The 24642-nt window shown below is 44.2% G+C and overlaps 1 protein-coding gene across 1 annotated transcript in view; it reads right to left on the bottom strand.

The window, feature by feature from the left end:
* Positions 1 to 10661: 10661 nt before the first annotated feature.
* Positions 10662 to 24642, bottom strand: part of LOC146782736 (vomeronasal type-2 receptor 26-like) — a 94174-nt gene continuing 80193 nt past the window's right edge. Inside the window, exon 6 of the mRNA XM_085638117.1 lies at positions 10662 to 11557. Within this exon, the coding sequence (XP_085494243.1) occupies positions 10662 to 11557 (896 nt within the window). The remainder of the gene's footprint in view (positions 11558 to 24642) is intronic.

Here is a 24642-nt window from a genome sequence, read left to right as displayed (position 1 = left end):
TGGTTCTGAGACAGCTCAATATAAGATGAACAAAATGTTTGTGGCACGTCCAGCTAGATGGGTCCCAGACAATGGGATGTTTGAGGACACATTGGAAAACGTTAGGGAGATTCAGAGAGAGGCTACTGTAGAATAACTGGCAATATTGGAAGAGAGGACGGGACATTTGGATGAGGATGGGTGTTGGGCTGACTTGTCAGGGAAACAGAGAATGCTGCTGCCTAATGAGTATGTTCCCCCTGTTTTTACTATGGCCCACAGCTCGGCTCACATTAGTGCCAAGGGAATATGTAAGCGACTGGATCCAGTAGGTAGAATGACAATATCTCTAAGGTCGCCACACATCTAGTAAAGCACTGTATTATCTGTCTGAAACATAATCCTGGTAAGGGCAGGGAATATGTAAGCGACTGGATCCAGTAGGTAGAATGACAATATCTCTAAGGTCACCACACATCTAGTAAAGCACTGTATTATCTGTCTGAAACATAATCCTGGTAAGGGCACCCATACACCTGCAGGTAATGCCATTGCGTCCACCAACTACACCCTACTGGGAGACCTCAACTTCCACCTCAACAACCAACTGGACCCCAGCACCACATCCCTCCTGGACAACATCCACAACATTGGACTCACAACAGGAAACTCCTTCACCTTCAGCCACACCACCGAACTCCCATGGACTGACCATCGATGCGTCCACTTCACCTTATTAATAAGGATAATAATCCACATTTGTAAAGCGCAAACAATCACCCATAAGGGTCTCTAGGCGCTGGGGGGCGTCGGGAAGATTAAGCAAGCTATTGCCCAGAGTCACATGGTGCTGGGCTAATCTGTTGCTTGCGCCCGGGATCGAACCATGATCCCCAGATTCCGGAGTCAGTCGCCCTGGCCGCGGCGCCACACCTCTTCCTTCAGAACACCCACCATCCACAGACACCAGCACCTGCTCCCAGAATCACCGACGATGAGCTAACCTCATCACTCAGCAACTCCACACCAACCATCGTGGAAAATGACGACCCCAATGCCGCAGCCTGAACCCTGCACAGATGGATCTCTGACAGCGCCAACACCATAGCCCCACTCAAGAAAAACAACAACACCAACAAAGCTAGATGGTTCACCACCGAAGTTCGAGAGTCCAGACTCACTTGCCACCGCCTCAAAAAGGCCTGGAGGAACACCAAATCCACAGAAGCCCACAACACCTTCAGAGCTGCCACCAATGCCCACCACCAACTCATCAGAAAAATGAACAAAAAAGCGATTGAAGACAGAATCTCCACTCATGCACACAACAGAAAAGAACTCTTCAACATCATCATGGAGTTTGCCCAACCGACCAGCGAGTCCACCGACATCTCTCCCTCACAAGACCTCTGCGACAAACTCAGCACCTTTTTCCACCACAAAATCAAGAGCATCTACGACAACTTCGAAGAAGACAACAAACACACTGAACCCTCACCAACCACCCCCGACACCCTGAAGCCAGCGATCGACAACTGGACAGCCCTCACCACCGAAGACACACTGAAGACGATGAAGTCAATCCACTCCGGGGCCCCCATGGACCCCTACCACCACCACATTTTCAACAGAACTGCCAACACCATTGCAGCCATGCTCTTCCACACCATCAACCGCTCCCTGGCAACCGCCTCGTTCCTGACAACGGGAAACACGCTGAGATCAACCCCCACCTGAAGAAACCCTCGGCGGACCCCACCGACCTCAAAAACTACAGACCCATCTCCCTGCTCCTGTTCCCAGCTAAAGTCATTGAGAAAGCCATCAACAGCCAGCTCGCCACATTCATCGAAGAGCACAACATCCTCGACTCTTCCCAATCCGGCTTCAGAAAAAACACAGTACAGAAACCGTCCTCCTCGCCGCAACAGACAACATCCGCACCTTACTGGACAAAGGAGAAACAGCAGCCCTCATCCTCCTCAACCTCTCTGTGGCGTTCAACACAGTCTCTCACCGCACCCTAATACGCAGACTTCTCGATGCAGGAATCGAACACAAGGCACTCGACTGGATCCGCTCCTTCCTCTCCGGCAGAATGCAGCAGGTCAGACTCCCCCTTTCCTCTCTCCTCTCGGACCCTACACTTACCACCTGCGGAGTCCCCCAGGGTTTCTCCCTCAGCCCTATGCTCTTCAACGTCTCCATGGCTCCGCTCACCCCCATCGTCAGAACCTACGGACTTAACATTGTGTCATATGCAGATGACACCCAACTCATCCTCTCCCTATCCAACAAACTCAACACTGCCAGACACAACTTTTGAGAATGCATGGAAGCCGTCACCAAATGGATGAAAAAAAGCAGCTGCCTACAACTAAACACCAACAAAACGGAAGTACTCATCATGGGCCCAAACCACGATGCCTGGAATGACACCTGGTGGCCCCCTGCCCTCGGAAGCCCACCCACCCCCACGGACTACGCACACAACCTGGGAATCATCCTGGACTCAGAGCTCAAAATGGACCGCCAGATCAACTCTGTCGAGTCCTCCTGCTTCCACACCCTCCACCTCCTATGTAAGACCTTCAAATGGATCCCGCTCGAACACAGAAAGACCGTCACTCACGCCCTGGTCACCAGCAAGCTCGACTATGGCAACGCACTCTATGCCAGAATAAACAAAAAGCTCACCACAAGCTACAGAATATCCAAAACGCCACTGCAAGACTGGTCCTCAACCTGCCAAGACACTGCCACATCTCCCAGCACCTGCTCACACTCCACTGGCTCCCCATCGAACCTAGAGTCACCTTCAAGATGCTAACCCACACTCACAAGGCCCTCCACGACACCGGACCAGCATACCTGAACAGCCGACTCAAATTACACGCACCCCAAAGGACCCTACGATCAGCCCAGCTCTCCTACGTCATGGTCCCCTGCACCAGAAAGACCAGATCGGGAGGCCGCAACTTCTCCTTCTGCGTGGCCAGAGCCTGGAATTACCTTCCGCTCTACCTCAGACAGACAACATCGCTCCCCATCTTCGCAAGAAACCTCAAAACCTGACTCTTCGACAGACCCCCTCCTTGATGAATTGGAACCTGTGACCCTCCCTCCAACCCCCAGCGCCTTGAGACCCTTACGGGTGAGTAGTCGCGCTAAACAAACACCTACCTGATTGAATGACTTGTATGAGTTGTCTAAAGATCTCCTTTCTGTTCACCAACAGATCCAAGCCACTTTGCAACCAGTATCAGAGGGGCCCGGACACTAGCTGCCGCCCGGATGCTGCATCATGGCAAAGAATTTTCATCGACAGAACAGTTTGGAGCCGAGGTGGAAGGGTTCTGCCCAGGTGTTGCTTGCCACCGTACAGCCGTCAAGCTAGAAGGCAGGAAGAACTGGGTGCATGCTTCCCACGTGAAAAAGGTCCCTCTACCACTTCCGTATGACGCCAGGGTGCGTGAAGGCAATGCCAATCAGGAAGGGGAGCTAGTGCCCCACTTCACTCCTTTCTCTGACACCCAGTTAAGGGAGGCACAGACGGATGAGGAGAGCGACAAGGCCCTATTCGAGGTGATTCCCCCTGAGATAAGGGATGCCCCGGATGCTCTGCTTGTGGTGTAGAGATATCTGAGTCTCGATGCCCAACTGAGCTTGAATTCTTGCCCCTTTTTGTTGATGAAGAAGTGCCTGAGCGTGTCAGGTACAATCTGCGGCTCCGACGGAAGAACTGTGCACCAGTAGGACAGTCCAGGAGTTAGGGAAGGACTTGAGTTTAAGTTGAGGCCTTAGATTAGAGGGAACTACACTAGTGCACTGCACACTGACCACTGGACAGGATCGTTCAGGGTATTTACCCAGGAGGGAGGGTGCCCTATCCTGAAAGAAGAGGATTTGTTTCTCAGCAAGGTCTGTAGTTGTTTTTTAGTAAGAGTTGTGATTGTGCAGCTCCTCTGTGGGCGTGTCATTGATGAACAATAGGAGCCTGCCAGTGAGGCTCTGAAGGACACTGGGTGAAAAATACCCCTCTGGTCGGTTGTATTCTTGTGGCTCCAATTCTTAAAGTACTTTCTATGTATCTATTTGGTCGTACAATAATAAGGGCAGAGCAGCCTTTAGTGGCTTCTCCAGTGCAGCACAGTGGTCCTGGGTGGTCCAGTTGGTCTACCTGGAGTAGGATAGTGGTGGTGCTGTCCAATCTCTTGGTGACGATAACACTGTTTGGGGTAGTCTAGTACTTAGAAGAACAACACCCTGTGCATACTCTGTTAGGGACTACCCCGGCTCCAGTTGAGCATTAGTTTATTACATTGGCCCCGCATAAAGAAAGACATAGACAGACTTATACTCAGAATGCATTCATCCAGATGTTCCATCAGGTACACAGCACTACTAATGCCACGAAGTGTTGGGTGTGTGGGCTATTCCCCTCAGTAATGCATAAAAACGATCTATTGGTATCGCTGCCCCTGTCATATTTAGGTAGCTGTGAAGCTTGGTTTCAACTGCTCTCTATGGTATACATGCATTACTATGCGGATGCGATGAAAATGACACAGGCTGATTATGAGCCGGTTTTAGATTTTATAGTGACACAGCCAAGATATACGCCGGGGGCAGATGGAATGGAGGGTACCCTGCATCCTGTCTAACCCTGGGCATAGTGGGCTTACTGGGGCTACACGGAGCATCATGGAGTGTGCCCAAATCTACGCACACCTGCACACTCCGCGTAGACCCACTACGCGCCGCCAGCCTCCCTCCTGCCCTCATTTTAAAATTACTTAGAACCTTAAAAATAAAGAAAATTACTTACCTGAGCTGCGGCGTCCTGGGGCTCCATCTTCCTGCTTCCTCGATGGCTTCTTCCTCACAAATGCGCATGCGCGGGCGCCCCTCTATTAAGTTCAGCCAATCATGTGACTCTACCGTGGACTGTAAACACGCAATATTCCAGGAAATGTAAGATAACAATGCGGGGCACAACGGTGCCAACAATTCTAAACTACTAGATTGGTTACATAGAGGATCGATCATGCACCCCTTGTCTGGCTGGGTGGTCGGATACCCTGCTAACCCTTTTTTATTTCCAAGTACTGGGGTGCAAGTCTGACTTTAGTCATTCACAACAATCAAACCCACTGAGGGGGGCAAATCTGTTCTCAGTGCTTACTCCCATGCCACCTAAGTTGTCTTGAGCGCTGGGTTTAAGTCCGTTCCTCCTCATGGACCCACCAAATCCACCAGTTCCACTGCCCTGGCTGTGTTGTAGCTTAAAAAAGAACGCATAAGGCAGTGCTTTAATATCGGTGCTATCATGTGAGTTCCAACACAGTTGGTCTGTGAGAAAATGTGACATTGCCTGATTATTAAAATTTAAAATCACACAATCTCCCCTCAGGGTTTTTTAAAGTAGGTCCCAACCATTCCACTCTTCTAGCCATTATGATTTGGTTGCTCAATGTGTCCACCCTGATCCCGCGAATCCCTCTTATGTTTGCTTGATAGGTTAACCAGTGCAAAGATTTATTCATAAGTTGCATGGTGGACTCCAATTGCCCCTCCCTCAAAGGTGGGACATTTCCCAGAATCAATGTAAGTGGGGAAGAAGCCACAATGACCGGCACTCGATGTTGGACTGCCGTCGGCCCACACCTTGCTGTGGGGCTCCCGACTCTGTTCCCAACACCTTCGGTGAATGGCCGCAATCAATAGCCATACCTGTTGAAGCAATTACTGGGGGCTCTTTCCCAGGGTTAGGTATGTGATTTCTATTATTAAACTTGTTACCTCTCGTATTTCCCTGGGTTGGCAATAAAACTGTTATATTCCCTGGTAACTTTGGACCCTCTGCCTTTTGTATCCCTATCTGGGGCCCTCTAATTACCGCTGATTCTGAACCCACAGGGACTACTACAGGACTGGGGTTTAGATTTTTGCACATACGATTGCATTGACATGACCCTGACCTTTCTATCAGGCCCAATCGCTCCTCAATTGTTGTTAGTTTTCTTAGGAGAGGATTAAGCAAAACGGTGACCAAATTCTCTAGTCTTTTCCAATGATCGGTATCACTGTCGAGGCCCACTGTGATACAGGACATACTAGTGGACTTGCTAGCAGTAAACAGGCATTAATCATTTTCTGTCACCGTTGGTCCCGAGACCCCTGGTTTTGTAGTTGGTTGCTTAGACCTGGCTTTATACTTCAGTGAAGTGCCTCCCCGACTTCGTTTTGCGGGTGGCTCATTGATAGTTACAATAGGCGGCCTTGACACACCATCTCTCCGAGATATTTGGAATCTTGTTGAATACTCGCTACCCTCTAAATCACAATCCACTGGTGGGGAGGAAGTTACCAAAATTTCAGTGGTTTGGACCAAGCTGGCTCATTGAATAGGGGGTGTTTCCGATGATAAAGGTGGTAGTGCATCTCCCCCCCCCGTAAGTCAATGCCTGATGTTTCCTCTATGGTTATAGCGTCATGGTCACTCAATACAGGCTTGGGATCAGTTAAACCCCCTTCTCTGCCATGCTCGGAGGAACAGCAGGCTTGTTTTTCTAACGGGGAGGGTATAGGTGATTTGGCCATACCTATACCTCCTAGCGAGGACCGTTTCTGGATAGCTAAGGTGTCCAGTGAGAGACATTTTTCAGCTATCTGAATTTCTTTAGTTAGGACCGACTCGGCCCTTAAGAGAAAGGCGTCTAAGGTCCCCACAATTCCTCCCCCCAGAGGTGCACAAGTTTCTTTTCTTTTGCCCATTGTCTTAAAAGTGTACCTTTGTGTTGAGGCTCCTCGTACCTTATTCAAAACGTTGGAGAGTGTGCCCAGCCCGGCCACTTCTGGGCTCTGATGGGCGCAGATGGGCCCGCCCTTGGCCCAGGCATGCCCGCGCACGTCCCGCGTTGCGGGAGCCCTTCGGTCATTATAAAGCCAGTGCTTAATTTGTAAAATATGAAGTCCAGGTGCTCATATTTTTGTAGGAGACAACACCCATGTCCCCTGGCTCCACCCACTTCCTTTACTGGCTGCACCCACTTACTCTATTGGCTCAACCCACATCCTCAACTGGCATGACTGAAAGCCACATTTAATACCCAATCTGAATTCCAACCTTGGTAATATGATGCTTGACTTGATAGCGTTGGTTTTCAAGCTGCTTGGAAAGAATATCTTAATAAAATCAAGGCAAAACCGCAAAAGAGACTGGATGTCATGACTTTTGGAACCAAAGATAATGAACTTTTTCTGACCATTAAAGTCCTGACTCCAAACTAATTCTGATATGACTATCTACTTATGTTGTATTTTGTGTCTCCCCAGGCTTGACCCTAAACTGCCCCAGACCAGTCTATTACTAAAAGATAGTGGGATATATGACATTATGGAGCTCAGAGGTACAAGTCCACTATGAAGGCATCTATCACATTAAGAATATATTGGACTCTGCTAGAGGCACAATATGCACCTCCCTGGCAGATGCACAACCTGTAACTGATTTATGCACATCATTCACTCATGTAATATGCCCAATATTCTAATTGTAATTATTGTGGTACTTTAAAATTTGGGACCGCGTAGGAGGCAGGGCCCTACCCCTGTCTCTTCCGGTATTAGCAAACCGCGAATGGCCAATGCGGTATGTACAAGTGCTTTATATAACGTTTCATTGATAAATGCACTATGTATACGATATTATACATCACTACGTGGGTTCCATCTTAGAGCGGTGGCCATCTTATGGTTGCCCTCACATAGGCTACATATTATGAAGCAAATACGGGCCTTTAGAGCACATGTGCCTTCCTTTGACTTCTCTTTGACCTGGGCAGCTTGGCTCTGCTGCCCCAGGTCAGTCCGGTCTCACGAGCTCCCCGTCCTCTGGCCACCTGTGATTAGCATCAGGGTTTGACACACCATAAAGCCTTTTCATCCCACACTAGCCTCCGGCTAATCTCTTTCACACCTGACTGTTCCTGCTTTATGGCCTGTTTTGCAAACAGGAGCTGACCGTGTTTATTGGGGTCTGCTGATATCTGATGAGGGATCTGAGCCTCGCTGGGTAAATAATTGTGGGCTGGTTGAACAGGAATGTGGGATTGTCACCATGACTCTGCCTTTTCTTTGAAGCCAAAATATGTGAATGACCACTTGTAAAACAGGGGCGGTGTTGCCCAAAGCGTAATATTCTGTATAAAATAGAAGACTGGTTTTTGTTCTGCAGACTGCCTCATTCAGTTGATAAGGCTTCTGTGCGACGTAGTCTCACTCATTTGAGTTTAATAAAGATGTCTTTTTCATATTTCAGCTTCTTCTGCCAAGTTCTTTGTTACATTACCATGAGAGCGTCTTTTATAATACTACAGCAACAGGATAACCCGAAGTCATAGGGTGCTATCCCTGACACCGCTGGGGTCCTAAAATCCCCGGTACTTCAGTTGATACAGCATTTCCACCCCCGACGACATGTCAAAGCACTTTTCGGTGAGTAGCATGTGACTCCGGAACCCAAAAAGCATTAGTGGTGGGTTAATATAGGGAAATATATTTGAGCAATGGACATGTGAGTCTGTTAGTTTCATTGAATGGGATAATGGAGGGATAGAAGAGGGAAGCGTCTAGAAAGTGTTATTTAGGAGATCATAGTAGTAATATGAGGTTTGGGATGGGTCGAGGGAGGGATAGAGGTGGGGAGAATCTCGAAAGGGTTATTAGGGAGCTCATACTAGCAAGATGAGGCTTGGGATGAGTAAAAGTACAGATGGAGTAGGGACAAGCCTCTAGAAAGGGATTTACTCTCACAAGTGCATTGTAAATAGGCAGAAACCAAACATTTCTTACCCCAATTGGCAATCCTTAGCCCTTAAAATAATGTTCCCAACATTCAACAGTGCCTTTTGCTCCCTAGCATGAAGGTAATACACAAAGATGTAGCTGTCAAACCACCAACCAGCACAGAATACAATTGAAAACAGACCATAAAGAGGTCTTTATCTGACAGGGTGCATAGAAGAAAAGACATTGGACTAAAATTATTTGAATGTTGATACCATCCTGTTTTGTTTTCATGTATAACAAACGCGACATTTGAAGGTTAATAAACACAACTGTACAAAATGCACTACACACAATAATACACTAGGACACTAGAAACAGCCAAATACGCTCTGCTTGATTTGAGAACACGTTTCACATTTTGTCATTTTAAAACTTAAAACGTTTAATGGTTCAATACATTTTGTAACAATCAAACCGTAACCTTGCAACTGAAAAATTAAGGAAAATCACACTAAGCCTATATATTGGTATTTGTCTTTTTATTTTTTTTTTATTTTTAATCAAATTTAAAAAAAACACAAATTTGTCTTACACTTAAGAAAATTAATGAAACCCACAGCGTCTGTGGCCAAAGTGCATTCTGGCTGCGTTGAGTGCCATGTCAGAGCAGAGTTCTAAAACTTCTTTGTGGCCAAATTAGCTTTCATGTATTGGGGGCGAGGGAGGGATGCTGCAGCTCCTTAACTTCTAATTGGGCAAAGATATTTGGCTTTTATTTCATAGTTGGTGGTCTACAGCTGTGGATCACTATTACAGGACACAACCTAGGTAACAATTTTTCACTTGAGGCCTAATGAAGTAAGCCTTGAGAGGTTCTAATTGATTGAAGATTGATTTTATGATGTTGTGTTATTGGTGGTCTTTTATTTGGTAATTATATTATGATATATTAACTGAACACTAAAGTTTACTTACTTACTTACTTACTTGGTTCAACAAGCTCTTGTGCTGCCTCTCCAGAAGTAATGGTGTTGAGGTAATGGCCAAATCATTCAGAAAACATATGTTTCCTCTGTCTGCATTGTGATGTACCTTATCATAGAACACACCTTCCACAGAGGGGTGTGGGGGGGGGGGGGTCAATTCCTGTGTCCATGCATATGCAAGCACAATATTATGTAAATTAGAGGTGCGCCTGCACATGTACCAACTGCACCCTTTAATTTCCCGTAGCCAATCTCTGAGCATGCCCTCTGTGTGTAAAAACAGTATCATATTTTTTAAATGCAGCACATTTTACACATGCTCAAAATTAGCTTGTGAATAGAAGCTTGCACATCATGTGCCTTCTTTATACTTTGCACTTATTTGGGATGCATCGGTTGAAAAACAATATGGGGAATATGGCCCATATTTCCCAGACGCAGGAATGAAGGTCAAATGTGCTTTCGGAAAAAGTGGAGTTGTGACTCTTGAAAAGTACTTCAACTGTATAGCTATTCTGCAATTTCTTGTCCTAATCAATAATTTACCTAAAATTATAACATTGTCTGTATCACAAACCTAATTAATATATTGACCCACTTCTAATAAAAGCATGCAATGTATAAATATGTTTATGTTTCTAGTATTTATAAGTTAAGTACAATATAATCAATATAAAGAGGGAACATTTTCTATAACACGTTTGAGAGGATTAAGGGTTTTTACTGTAGCTTTACTTGTGGCTCCAACTCAGAAGATAAATGTAAAGATGATATACAAATCATGGCTGCAGATGATATATCCATATATGTCTGGTGGGTGTATTGGATATTGTTATGATAGTTTTAAACATATAGCATTTACACTGAAGTACAAAATCCATGATGGTTTTGCTGGTGATTCGTTCACTTGCTCATCATATATGCTTTAGAATTCATCTCAGGCCTCAGTAGGATAATGTAGCATTTGATGAAAAATATGCAGAACACCAGAGAACAACTGGAAGACAGAATGGCAAAAATCTCCATGGCCACCATGTACTTCCCCTTGGTGCTGAGGTATGCTGGAATAAATGAGATCCAAACACTTAGAAAAGCGAGCATGCTGAAAGTGATAAATTTAGCCTCATTAAAGCTGTCAGGCAATTTTCTTGCTAGGAATGCCACTATGAAACTCACAGAAGCCAAAACTCCAAGGTATGCCAGCATGCACCAGAAAGCTAAGGAAGAACCTTCATTACATTCAATTATAATTTTTCCAGGCTGAGAATAAGTGTTAATTTCAGAGAAAGGAGGAGAAATAACTAGCCAAGAAATACACAGAAGAACCTGAATGAGTGTACAGATACTGATGACTGTATAGGAGATTTGCGGTCCTATCCACCTCCTTAAGTTGCTGTTGGGTTTGGTGGCATTGAATGCGATGACTACTGTGATGGTTTTGGCCATGATGCAAGAGACACAAAGAGAAAAGATGACACCAAAGCCAGCCTGGCGGAAGAGGCATTTCCCTGTTGTTGGGTAACCAATAAACGTCAACGAAGAGAGAAAACACAAACTGAGGGACATGAGCAGGAGATAGCTGAGTGAGCGGTTGTTGGCTTTGACTATTGGAGTGTCCCTATGATGGATAAAGAGTGCTAGGATGATAACTGGAATTGCTGAAGAACAAATGCTGGTTGCAGTTAATGTAGCTCCTAAAGGCTCCTCATAGGAAAGAAATTCAGTGGTCTTCTTAATGCATCTATCTTGCTTTCTGTTGGGCCATTGGTCCCAGGGGCATTTGGAACACTCAACAGAATCTGAAACAGAAAGCCAACAGGATTTTCAGTTTGGGCCTGATTACAGCTCAGGTAGAACACAATTAGGTCTTACAGTTCTGGTTTCATATATCAGCTGAAGTTGTTTGCTTATATAGTAGTTACATTTATGTTCTATTATTTGCTTTATCAGAATGTGGATTTGCACATGTGGCTAAAAGCACGTTCATAGAAAGTCTTTTTAATTTCAGGATTTTTTTCCCTGAACATATTTGGCAAGGAAGTCTATACTTTGTATCAAGATCCAGGGTAATTTTCTTCTTGTTGGGATGGAAAAGTCCTCTGCACGGAAAAAGATGTGTACCTCTGTCCTGAGTGCTCAACTGTAGTGTTGTCTGGATCCCAAATGCTAAATATTTGTCATAGGGGGATCATGTGTGTGCACCATAACATAAACCTGTGTCAGGTATTGTGGTCTTGTTGGATCAGGAGTGAGCCGAAAGCACTATTCTCATAGTGGTGGAAGGCTTCCACCTTCACCAGGAAATTATCAGCACAAGCGCAGTGGTGGCAGCATACCATGTAGTGATCAGTAGTAGTAAACAGGACCTTTCTACTTTGTGTCACTGGAGTGAGGCCCAGAGCCTCACCCACCTTTTTAAAACTTCCACTGCTGTGTGCTTAACTCACCCTTGGCCTGCACCAGGTAAGTCGTGGAGTGATGCACAGTACAGGAATAGTCACTCTGTGTTAGTTGTATATGTGCCTGAAAAGGAAAGGGTACTGCACAAGGATGGTGCAGTATTGGCCAGTGCATGTGTGGTTTGTAAATGCACTGGGTGTATGTATGCCTGAGAGGAATACATTAAATGAGAAATGAAGTGCATGTGTGGATAAAACATGTGCTGAGTTCATGTGTGCTTGCGCGGAGTGCAATACATGAAGGATGAAGTGTTGTGCAGCTTGCACAGTGAGTGTGTGTGCTGACAGTGTGTGTGTTTTTAAAGAGCACACCCTGGTTAAGTACAGAAAAGCTTCAGTGCTGAACAGTGCACACAGACTGTGTGTGAATGATGGATGCACGGGCACTTGTAAGGGTACAATGTATGGAGGAAACAGTGTCACGTGGCCCACAGGGTCATTACCGTTGTTTTCTCTAAGTTAGCATGAGTATTGTAGACAGTGCACGGCTTAGCACACGTTACTACATGACTTTATTTTTCCAAAGACTTTCTCGGTACTTTTCACATGAGAACTGTCTGCAGTGTTCGCTTTCTGCCTGTTACTGGGATTTAGTCTGAACATGATGTGCAAGGTCGTATAACAATTCCCCTTGTTATTCTGCTCTGATTAGGCAACTAAACAAAACATACCAATGCAGCTGTTGTTTGGAACTCATACTTTGATATTAAGATGATACATGCAAAGGGAGGACACACTTGGAGAGGGACCGTTCCAGGGAGAAGAGCGAGACAGCACCGATGAAATAGAACTTTCATCTATAGTCTGAGGTATGGAATCTGCACACAAAACCCAGAGATCTTCTGATATATAATAATATTGCTTCTTAGTACACGGAAGGAGTTCAGGCTCTATTGTCCTTTCATTATGACGTCTCCCTTTTGATAGATGGACTAGCTGCTATGTTGACTGTATTTGTATTATGCATTTTCTCCTCATTGTGGCACGCATACTGCATGTTAGAGCATGTTATTTAAAATACATATTTTAAACTGTTTTGTGTCTCTGTCAAATCCTATTGTGGGCAGGTACAAGAGAGCGAGTGAAAGGGTGTGTCTTGCAACCCTGAGTCCTGAGAGATTCGGGAGTGTTGTGTTATGGGGTGTCTAATCACTTGTTTCTCTGTGAGTGAGTAAGAGGGCAAGTGAGACACTATAGCTAGTTGATCCTGGGCTCATGGGTACTAAGGTGGTAGGATGACTCAGTCCCTGCACACAAAGGCTCCCATAATCCCACGCATAGTTCTGTTCTTGGACATAATCCCTGCAACAACAGAGCTGGACCACAATTGTGCAGTGAAGGTACACTGAGTGAGCCTGCATGCAATGCCACATTGTATGGAAGACCCTGGGTTTCATTTTGGAAAACCTAGGCCTGCTTGCTGAAGACATGAGGAGGAGAGGAATCCAACCAAACAATTTTTGGCTTTGTTGCATTCCTTTGAGGTGGGTGGGGGCACACTGGAGGGAAAAGGAAGAGACATCATTTTACATTTGAGAAGAACCCTCTTTGATTCTGTGATAGATCACAAGAAGGGGGCATGGACACACCTCAGGAAGGGAGATAGGGCCGATAAGAGAATCATCAAGATTATGGCTGGGATTAATATTTTGATGCATATATCACTGTGGCTGACATCCATGTGTGAACTCTGGTCTCTCCCAGGAATTGTGTTGTGGGCAATCACCTTATGAGCCGTGCCTGCTGTGACAGACATCTTTCATGAAGGAAGATGATAAGGCGAAGTGTCCCACTTCAAAAGAAGCAGAACTCCAGCATAAAAATTCAAAGACCCAGACCCTAAATCACATTTGCTATCTGGAAAAGGTCTGTGAGACAGGGTTGTTGAGTCCCCAAAAATGTGTCATCTGATTACCAGCCTTAAGGGCAGAGCAAGAACAGGAAGCTCTGCAAAACTTCTGCCTGTGATCAGGACTGGGGGCCAAGACCTCCTAGTCTTCCCACTGAGTGAGGGGACATCACCCAAGGAAACCAGGACTACTGGCTCTGGAGCCTGGAGCACCTGCGCCAGCTTGCTTGCCAAGACCAAGAGGAGTTGGATTGAGTAAGGCCCAGAGGGGAGCCCTATTGTGAGGGCTCTCTGTATGAGATCTGAGGATGTGGCTATGCACTGATCGTGCCGTTACCTGTGTGCAAGATTGTTTTTGGCAAGCTCCGTATGCTAGGAGTGGACCAGGGTAGACTGAGTCATGTGATGAGCACCGTGGGGTCACCTGTAAAGTTAACGCTTCAACGATGGCCAAGACTTCTAAATGTCTGGGCCGGGACCCGATTGCTGGGAAAGCCTGCGACCATAGGGCCACGCAAACCACAGCAACCCTGAATGCAAAATGGGGCTGCTGGTACCAATGATGCCGTAGTATTTGGTCCGACACCTGAAGGACAGACTGTATTTCTGATACACAAGTATTGATCTAAAGTGCGAGGAAACTATCCCCGACTCACCACTGAGGACTGCAGGAGATGCTGTGGACAATGTCACACTCTCACAGGTTCCAGTCAGGAGCTGAACACGTATTTCTTCCCCCTAGTTGAACAAATTCAACTTGCTGTGCATTCATGAGCAGGAAGCTGTTCCAACATCTGGGAGACCTGCAGCAGAGCATCTCAAGAGAGAGAGCATGTGTCACCGGGTGCTGTTGCATGGGCCGCAAGAAGCCTGACTTCTCTGAACATAGTAGGACTTGTTGGTGCACGTTTGAAGGTACCTGCTGCATTGTTGAACTCATAAGTGCTCAGAGAGTGGGTAAGACGGGAACTGGGAAATTAAGACGCCAGAGGAACTTTGCTGCTAATGGTGCTCTGCCACCATAGACACTTTTGACTTAAGGGTCAAAAGGGAGAACTCCTTAGTAAGGCCTAAAAGTTTGCATTCCCTGACATGGCCACCAGTGAAAGGGAATGGGGAATAACACTGAAGACATTACACAAAGGAGAGTGTGACAGGGATTTGCCTGACATCTACAAGAGCCCTGACATCAAGGGGGATTGTGTTGTTGCATTTGAATGTGAAAATTATTTGCACATGTAGAGTTAAATATAATACAATTTTTTCTTATAAAAGCAAGTAATTGGCCAGGCATTGATTTATTGTCATACTGTTTGCACTTTAAGTAAGAGTCATGTTCACTGGCCTGTATCTACTTTCCCCGAGGGAGCCTTGACTGTTGACCACAGCTACCACTGAGAGTCAACTACAGATTAGTTGGCCTAGTTGTGTGGATCCATAGTAGATCGGGCCCAGGGACATCAGGAATAAAAGGCCTCAAACACCACAGTTGGGCTCAGTAACACCTGTGTGCCCCATGGCACTCCGCAAGTGTGTTTTTCATATTTCTGTTGACAAAATAAAAGTAGATGCAGGTATGTGAGGATTGATTATTTTTTTAAGTTTAGGGATGTTAATTCAGGCACTATTTTGAGAGTGATCAAGACATTCTTTTCAATTGTGGGAGCAGCCACGTTTTTAAGCAAAAGTGACCTCTACATTTGAAACTTGCTGTTCTCACTTTGGGAGTGATGTTTTGGATCCACTCTAGCCTAGATGTTTCAGTGAGTTAACACTTCTGGCTAATAACTTCTATGGCCTGCAGGTCAATACTTTATATTCTGCATGACTAACCAAGTCTTTCAACTTTGGATTACTGACATAATATTGATCACAAACATACTATGAAACAGAAATATTACGTCGAAAATGTTGATTACATATAAAAGTAAGTGCAAAATGAAAAAGAAAATCATTTCACACTAATATTGTTAAAATAAATACAAAAGCTAGTTTTTAATATGTATATACAGTTTAAAATAGCAAATATTAAATATTTTATTATATAACCAATATATCGTAGATTAAATTAATTTAAGTAAACATGTAATACTATATATATAAATATATAAATATATACTTATATAAACATACACACATAAATATATATTATGTCTGTGTATGATTATACATGCATATATATATTAAAACACTCTTATAAAAATGCACTTGACATTAAATCTGTGTTTTTTAATTAACAACTATAAAAAAGCATCTATGTGCGGAGAGCAGCAGGACGAGCCGAGAAACAGGGGGAAGCGCATCAGTGGAGGCACGCAGTGGTGCGGAGCAGGAAAGTATACATGCTCAGTGCTAGGCAGTAGTTGGGCAGCAGACGGAGGTCCTTAAACCCACCAGTGGATCTGTGGTAACACCTATGCCCCTGGTCTGTGCTAGACTTGCCCCTGGCTCACACTGCAAGCCAGGGCTGCCCCCCTACCCCTCCTGCTTCTAGACCCCCACCACCTGCTCCCTCTAGGCTACAACCAGGAGCCAGAAGAGGTAGGAAAGGTGACCAATGCAACCAAGTTGAGGTGAGGTGAGGAGGAGAGGTGCCTGAGCCACAGTGGTAGTAGATACCATCTGCCACCTGCCAAGCCCATGAACCCTGGTCTGGGTGCAGCTTGCAGGAGGCCTGGCATGCCCTCGCTCGGGGTCCACCCAAAACCTCTGTGGAACCTCCATGGATCCTCCTTCTTGAACGTCTGGCAGGGTCTGGTGTTTGCCACTGTTCACTGATAGAATATTGATTCCCAAAATATCCCCATACACAAACATTGCTGCAAAAATATTGATGGCAAAAATAGCGACACCTATATTTAAAATTGTAAGTACAAAAATACCGAAACAAAAATATCGATGTAAAAAATATAGATGTACAAAATATTGTTTTTTTTCATTTAAATACAAATTAATGTTAAATACATTAAATAATGAAATTAACTTAAAAAAATATTTAGATTTATTATTATGCATTTTAACAAATATAATAACATAAATGTAATTTAAAAAATATTTAAACATACATTGATAAAATGTAATATAAATATATATATTTTCTTTAAAAAAAATATTAAACTATTCATTTCAATTTATTTTATAATTTTATACATCTTTAAAAATTTACAAATATATATATATATTTACATACACTTACAACATAAAATCTAATAAAAAACATTATATTATAAATGAAAACATTAAAATATTTAATAGTCTTTAAAATTGCATTTTGCACTCCATTGAGTGCAACAGTAGGGAAAGTGTTGGATAGCAGAGGGGTAAAAATTACTATTCATACTACAGTGAGTGCAACAGTAGGGAAAGTGTTGGATAGGGGATGGCTAAAACTTAATATTCCCTCTCCAGTAAGTACAATAGTAAAGAAAATGTTGGATAGCGTAGGGGTAAAAATTACTATTCCCACTCCAGTGAGTGCAACAGTAGGGAACATGGTGGATAGCGGAGGGGTTAAAATTTCTATTCCTACTCGAGTGGGTGCAACAGTATGGAAGGTTTTGGATAGCAGAGAGGTAAAAATTACTATTCCCACTCCAGAGGGTGCAACAGTAGGAAAAGTGTTGGATAGAGGATGGTTAAAAATTACTATTCCCACTCCAGAGGGTGCAACAGTAGGGAAAGTGTTGGATAGCGGAGGGATACAAATTACTATTCCCAATCCAGTGGGTGCAACAGTATGGAAAGTGTTGGATAGCAGAGGGGTAAAAATTACTATTCCCACCCTATTCCCCTATAAACCCACAACCAGCTACAGCACTTAAAAACTATAAATGTAATTAAGATAAAAATAATAACTACTAAAAATTTAACACATATATTAAAAAACAAAACAAATTCTTGCACAAAAATATAGATCACATACTTTTAAAATACATACTGAAAAACATAACACTAATTAAAACATAGATAATTTAAACAACTATATTTTTGCAAACACTATTAACAACTTCGATATTTCCAAAAACTATATTTCTTACCTGCAAGTCGATATTCTTGACCACGATATTCTTGCTGTCGATATTTCTGTATTACGATATTTAAAACTCGATATTTCTGTATGTCCACATTTTAAACTCAATATTCTGTCTGTGCACCCTCTGCCACGCCCCTAGCTCTTGCAGTCCGATGCAGAAGTGGTCAAAGTGAAGCAAGGTTAGAGGAACTCTTGGGAAACTCGGCAGTTTGGTATGGCCATCAGGCTCTGACCCTAGCAATGCACGAAGCCACGCAATGGGTCATACGATGACCAGAAGCCTGAAATCGGCAGCAGCAGTATAGGGGCGAGTGCTGCGAGCCTTAGTCGGCTGCAAGAGGATGCACGCCCGGCCGCCTTCGCAATTGGCCCGTATAGACACGGGTGCGTCTTGCAGGTGTGCCGGGTGAGCATCACTTGCCCTGCTGCCAAAGTAGTTTGTGCTGGGTGAGCACCACTGACCCCCGCCAATGATGTTTATGCTCAGGACCTCAGCTCCTCTGGACATGATACAGGAGCCCATACCCAGCACCCACCACCCACTTGCCACCTGCAAAAACACCTCCTAAAAGAAAAAAAGATAAAGGAAGCTTGGCACACTCAAAATGTCATGCAGATTCAGTTAGAGGCGCATCAAATCCAACATCAGACTGCAAAAAGGCAGAAAGACAAAAAACTATACTCCAGTCAAAATGAAAAATGACAGCAAAGACATCAGGAATTACCTAACCTTGACAATTATGAAACAACAGGAAGTACAGTCCATGGACTAGCTCCCCAAAAATAATGAGCCCAAAAGCGCTAGTAGAGGCACTTATATTAAAAAAACTTTCCAATACCTCTGACCCCAGAAGTAATAATCTAAGGAAAGGGGTAAATAGCACCAATAGTGCCAAGATTGGACCCAGATATGAAGGCAGGGTAAATAAAGGAGAGTATAAAGGAAAAAAACTTTAAAGGGGGCTCTATCTGAAGAAGGAGCCAGGACTTCTCATGAGAAGGAAAATCCAGCGGATAACCAACAGGGCTGAATACATTCAGAATCTGCAGAATCCCTGGTTTTCCAGTTTCATAATTTATCACCAATATGGGTTTCATGGACCAGAGCTAAGAGCCCGACGACCAATACAACGAGCCCAAGGAGCTCGATGGGAAGTACTAAGGAACTAGAGCAAAACAGAGACCAATTGGGAGGAGCTTGTCAAATGTTATGCACTAAGTTAACGTTGATACCAGCTGCTGTCTCTCAAGCTACTCCCAATATACATGACAACAATATAGAGAAAGTGACAAGCCATATACAAGCTAAGATCGACACAAGTAACATCTCAATAGTGGATTTAAACCAGCACAATGAAGAAATAATATTGGAGCAAATAGCAATCCAAACATAAGCAGAAGTAAAGAATATAACATTGAACAAATAGGAGATAGAATCTCACTAGCAAGCTGGTGCACAAACCTGTCAAACTTGTTGAATTCCTGTTTTATCACCGATGAAAATGAGGTTACCACCACAGGAATGGCAATAAAGGAAAAAACTTGACCCCGCCAGTGAGAAAAACTTAGAACCTCCTAACAAACCTCTCAAACACTTGTTTTATTATTCGGGATAAAGAGACCCCAGTAACAGGATAGGTAAGGAGGGAAGAAAAGTCTGTCCTATCTGCTCCAAACATTGAGAGCCTCCTAAAAATCACCAATACGGCCAGAAGCACAATAGCAATCTCAGCATGCATGCATGTAGACATGCTGGAAGATGGTGGCCAGCTTAATCTCTGGTACAGACAGCAATTTAGACCCTTTGAACACCTTTATATTCAGAGTTCACGAGATGGAAGAGCTGATCCAAAAGCAAGAGGCATGTCATTGAAGCTCAATATTAAAATAACTAGAAATACTGCCTGGAATGAGCTCTCTAATTGAGGACTTGAAGGAGGAGGCACACAGATGACCACAGGGAATTGTGGTGTCGCAGTCTAGTTCTCCGACCACCACATGAGGTATCGCGATGCCTTGTGGGATAGGCGCGCGGCAGTGTGTAACGGGGCACTGTTAGCAGCGGATGCCCCGCACTCTCCCTCCGCAAATAAAGAATGCCTGTTACCTACACTGCGTGTCAGCAGCTTCATTACGGGGAGGAAACACTACTCTACAGGAATAAATTCAGTGCTACAGAAGCAACAGAAACCAGACCGAAATGAGATAAAACAAAAAAAGAGCCCTCATTTCTGAAATTAGGACATAGTGACGAACAAGCAGAGGAATCAGGGAGAGAATCAAGTTAACTACACACAAGGTCCTAGAGACACGGCAACAAAAGCTGTATGAGCCCGAGTGTGTCACCCTACATGGAAACACCCAAGAAAGCGACACTAAACAAAACATATAAGGAATGAACAAGACAAAATACTCGAGCATGAAAGAGCAGACCCCCGTACAATGAACAATGCATAAAACATGAAAGAAACAAATAGCCCCAAAAGATTCCCCATGAAATGCCAGCCCATACCAAGAAAGAACAAGAAAATACAGAAAAAGCAGAACAAGTGGAAGAAGGGCAGAGAGGGACCCCTACTACAACGGTTTCAAAATGAAATCATGGAAAATAAAGAGTAACCGGAGCCTGTCATAAGTTGAACTCAGAAAGGAAGAGAGAGAGAACAAGCTAGGGGTAGCCATAAAAGCCAAAATAGCTCAATAGGAGAATTGTACTCAAATAAAACAACAGAACAAGAAGCAAGACAAAATATGAAAGTGCAATACCTGGAGCAAAATATACCAGAGGATGATCACCAAAAAACACCGGATGCAGTAAAGAGGTGGGAAAAAGCAACTCCAAATCAAAAACAAATGGAAGGCAAAGGAAATAATGCCAAACCAGGAAGTAACACAGAAGCAGAGCAAGGGTGGCTGCATGTTCCACTGTACGAACAAGCAGAAGGGGAGACCAGAGCGGTCGTAGCGCATCTCAAGGCACGCTATAGTCAATAAGCATAGAGGAAAAAGGCATCAAACCCACAAACCCTTAATAAACACTCAAACGGCAGCCACTCAGGTAAATACAGATGATTTAATCAGGATAAATCAAGATCACAGGATATTCAAAACCACTGGACAAAGTAAAGACAACACACAACAATCGCAGAATATGATAGAGGGAGATAAACCAAAGTACAATGACCCAACAAACCAATTACGAGACAAGCCTTTTAGCCACCGAAGCCAAACCCGAGATCATATGGAGGATGAAAATGGCTCCCCACCAGCATAGTCATTACAGCAAGATAAGCCAAGCTACAAAAATGAAGCCAGAAGATCTAGAGGTGATACTGTACCCTGAGTACACATCGCAAGGGAAATGGGATGTGCTTAATAGAGGGAATATCTTAAAACTCTACTGTTATCTGCCATGTCTAGAGCAAATGAGCTCATCTGACTTCAAAGCGTGGTTTTCTGCCCCTTAAACAATAATGACAAAAACGAGGCTATGGAAATTGCCTTCCTCAGCTCGGGAATGGCAAGCCCTAAGAAAGAAACAAAAACCAATTGGAATGCTGGGGTATCCAGATTAGAGAAGCAGCAACATTAAGGTACCCCGCTTTCCTAAAAGAAAAAGAAAAAACTGATCAAGTAAGCAGGTTAAATCACCAAGGAGATAGTTATAAGAACATGGTAAGACCCGGAGTAAATTCCATTCTATATTTCATCAGAGAAGGGTCAAGAACGTTACCACTGAGAGAAGGATCCTTGCAAATTACAATGGATAAAGAAGGAGGCAGTCACCAATGCACGAATCAACTGAAGAATTCTCAAGATTGGACCTGGCTCACCCGAGCTCTTGCCCCAAGTGCCTAAGAATCGGACGTACAAAAACAAAAAAGAGTCCTTTACTCCAAATTAAAAAATCTGTTCCCTGAGTACACATGGGCTAAATAATGACAAAGCTAAAATGCCATCAATACATCAACTAGGGAGTTTCGATGTCATCGAGCTACAATAAACCTGGGCGCTGTAATCAATTCCCTGGCCGGATATTACAGTCTACGACTTAAATGCAATAGCCTCACTAGCAGGGGCCACCCTTTCGGGGGGCTTTAAATTTATGTGAAGAACAACTTGGCAGAACAAGTCACACTATTGAGTAAAGGCCAATGAGATTATGTGTTACTTAAAGCATCAAGCAACAAATCAGGCCAGGAAATAACTACAGGTATCCTAGGCAGAATGTACCTCCACCCCGCCAGGGGAAAACATTAAGCTACACTGGGCAATTGGCTCCCAGCAGTGAGGGATCTCTCGGCCCAGTTCCCATGTGACATGTCAGTAATAATGGGAGACTTCAACGCAAACCTCATGAAGACAGATTCCAACATCCTTTTTGTGACCATGGATGATCAAGTGTGTGCTGTACTGGAGGTGTGTAGTCAGCACCAGAGGCCAAGTAAGCACGGACCAAGGATAGCATTTTAACCAACTAGGCCTACGTATCTTAAACAGAAGCTCATCAACGAACTCGCCGGCAGCCAGGACCCACACCTCATGCTTTAGAATGGCCACTTTAGATAATATCTTAGTGCCGGTTGCACATTTTCATACCATCCAAAAGTTTGCATGCAATAACACCATCCATGGCCACTGATCATGCAATGCTAACTTGTGAAATTCCAGGTCAAAATTATCTGCCACCAAAGGCCAGCCTGATTGGTGGAGAAGATATATTAGAACCAGTGAAAATGTAAGATGGTCACTGGAAAATCTAAAAGGCACTCAAGAGAAAAGTGGAGGAGTTTCTGAACAAATTACATCAAGTGCAAAATGACGAAATCACGTCAACGTCATTGGAGCAAATTCTGGAAGAAATGAGGAAAAATGAAACTGCTGTGTCAAAGCGAGGCACAGATTAACGAACAACAAACCATCAACTCACAAAATTCAAACAAGCAACAGCAAATTTAAAATGAAAACTAAATACCATCATGCACAGTATTACTAAAGATAAGTGCAAAAATAAAACACTACTCGCGAATGTCATAGCAACTCGCCAGGAATATAGAAAAGCTGGATGTATCTACAGTAAAAAGCTCAAAGATCAGCGATGGGAAAACGCATATGAAATTCTAAAATCCAAGGACCAAAAGAAAATTTTGAACATGGATGAATACATTCTTTAAGCTGAACCAGCAGCCAACTGTAAAAAGAACAATTGATGGACAGAATGCAGAACAATGTCATACATTCACCCCAGTACAGCGATCTGGGCCTAAATCCATCGTTTTTTTGCTCACCATGCCATTCCAGCCATATGCAAATCAGTTTAGCCCCAAAACCAGTCCTAGGATGCTTGTTTCCAGTCCAGGAAGGACCTGATTTAGCAGTTTGGGCTGGACTGTTCCCATGAGGCACAGGGTCAAGACTGATTTGCATATGGCCAGGTCTAAACTGGGATGGCATGGTGAGCAAAAGAATGACAGATTTAACCCAGATCTCTTGACTGGGGGTGAATGTTTTGATTTGTTCTGCATTCTGTTCATCAATTGTGTGTCTTTTGCTTCCTCGCCCTAAGTGCGCCGGGTATGCCCAGACGTGGGTCCTAGGCTCACTGTGCCTCTGGAATCAAGCTATCCTAGATGATGAGGGGTAAAAACCCAGAAACCGGCCCTAGAATGCTTGTTTCCAGTCCAGGGAGGACCTGGCTTGGCAGTTCGGTCTGGACTGTTCCCATGAGGCAGGGGGTCAAGACTGATTTGCATATGGCCAGGTCTAAACTGGGGTGGCATGGTGAGCAAAAGAATGGCGAATTTAACCCAGATCTCTTGACTGGGGGTGAATGTTTTGATTTGTTCTGCATTCCGTCCATCAATTGTGTGTCTTTTGCTTCCAGCAGCCAACTGTGACAAACTTTGAAATGTCCATTTGGGAAACTTATATCAAAGCACTCTATGTGGAACCCCCTGGTGCTGAAGGTGCGAGAGATAATGATCTAAAGAAACACAAGGGAGACAGAGAACCATTAGAATCTACCACAACAGCATCAAAGAAATGCAGGCAAAATTCTTTGAGGAGAAGATTAGCCTGGCCCAGAACTCCTCAAGGGAACTGTTCTCGGTAGTCATGGCTTCAAACTCCCCAGCTCAGGACTCCCACCCAACAGAGACCTCAGAGGAGACGTGCAATGATCTAGCCACCTACATCCGCTCTAAAGGAACAGACATATACAGCTCATTTAGGGTAGGATGGGAAACAACCACTAGGGGGGAAAAGAATGAGGTGGTAGTTCCCCCCTTAAAATCCATCACCAATCTACCGCTAGTAGAGGCAGAGGGGGTAGAGTCATTGATGAGCAAAGTGAAGTCTGGATCACCATTGGACCCAGCCCCGCTGCATATCCTCATAGCAGTCACACCTGACATCCTTCCTCCTCTAATTAAGATCATGAACCAGTCTCTGGTGACGGATGAGGTCCCAGTGGCCTGGAAGCATGCTGTAATCAAACCCTTGCTAACAAATCCAGTGCAACTAAGGAATTACCGCCCAATCTCT

This window comes from Triturus cristatus, chromosome 12 (genome assembly GCF_964204655.1).
Source record: "Triturus cristatus chromosome 12, aTriCri1.1, whole genome shotgun sequence".
In the NCBI taxonomy this organism is placed as follows: domain Eukaryota; kingdom Metazoa; phylum Chordata; class Amphibia; order Caudata; family Salamandridae; genus Triturus; species Triturus cristatus.
This window is presented reverse-complemented; position numbering and strand designations above follow the sequence as displayed.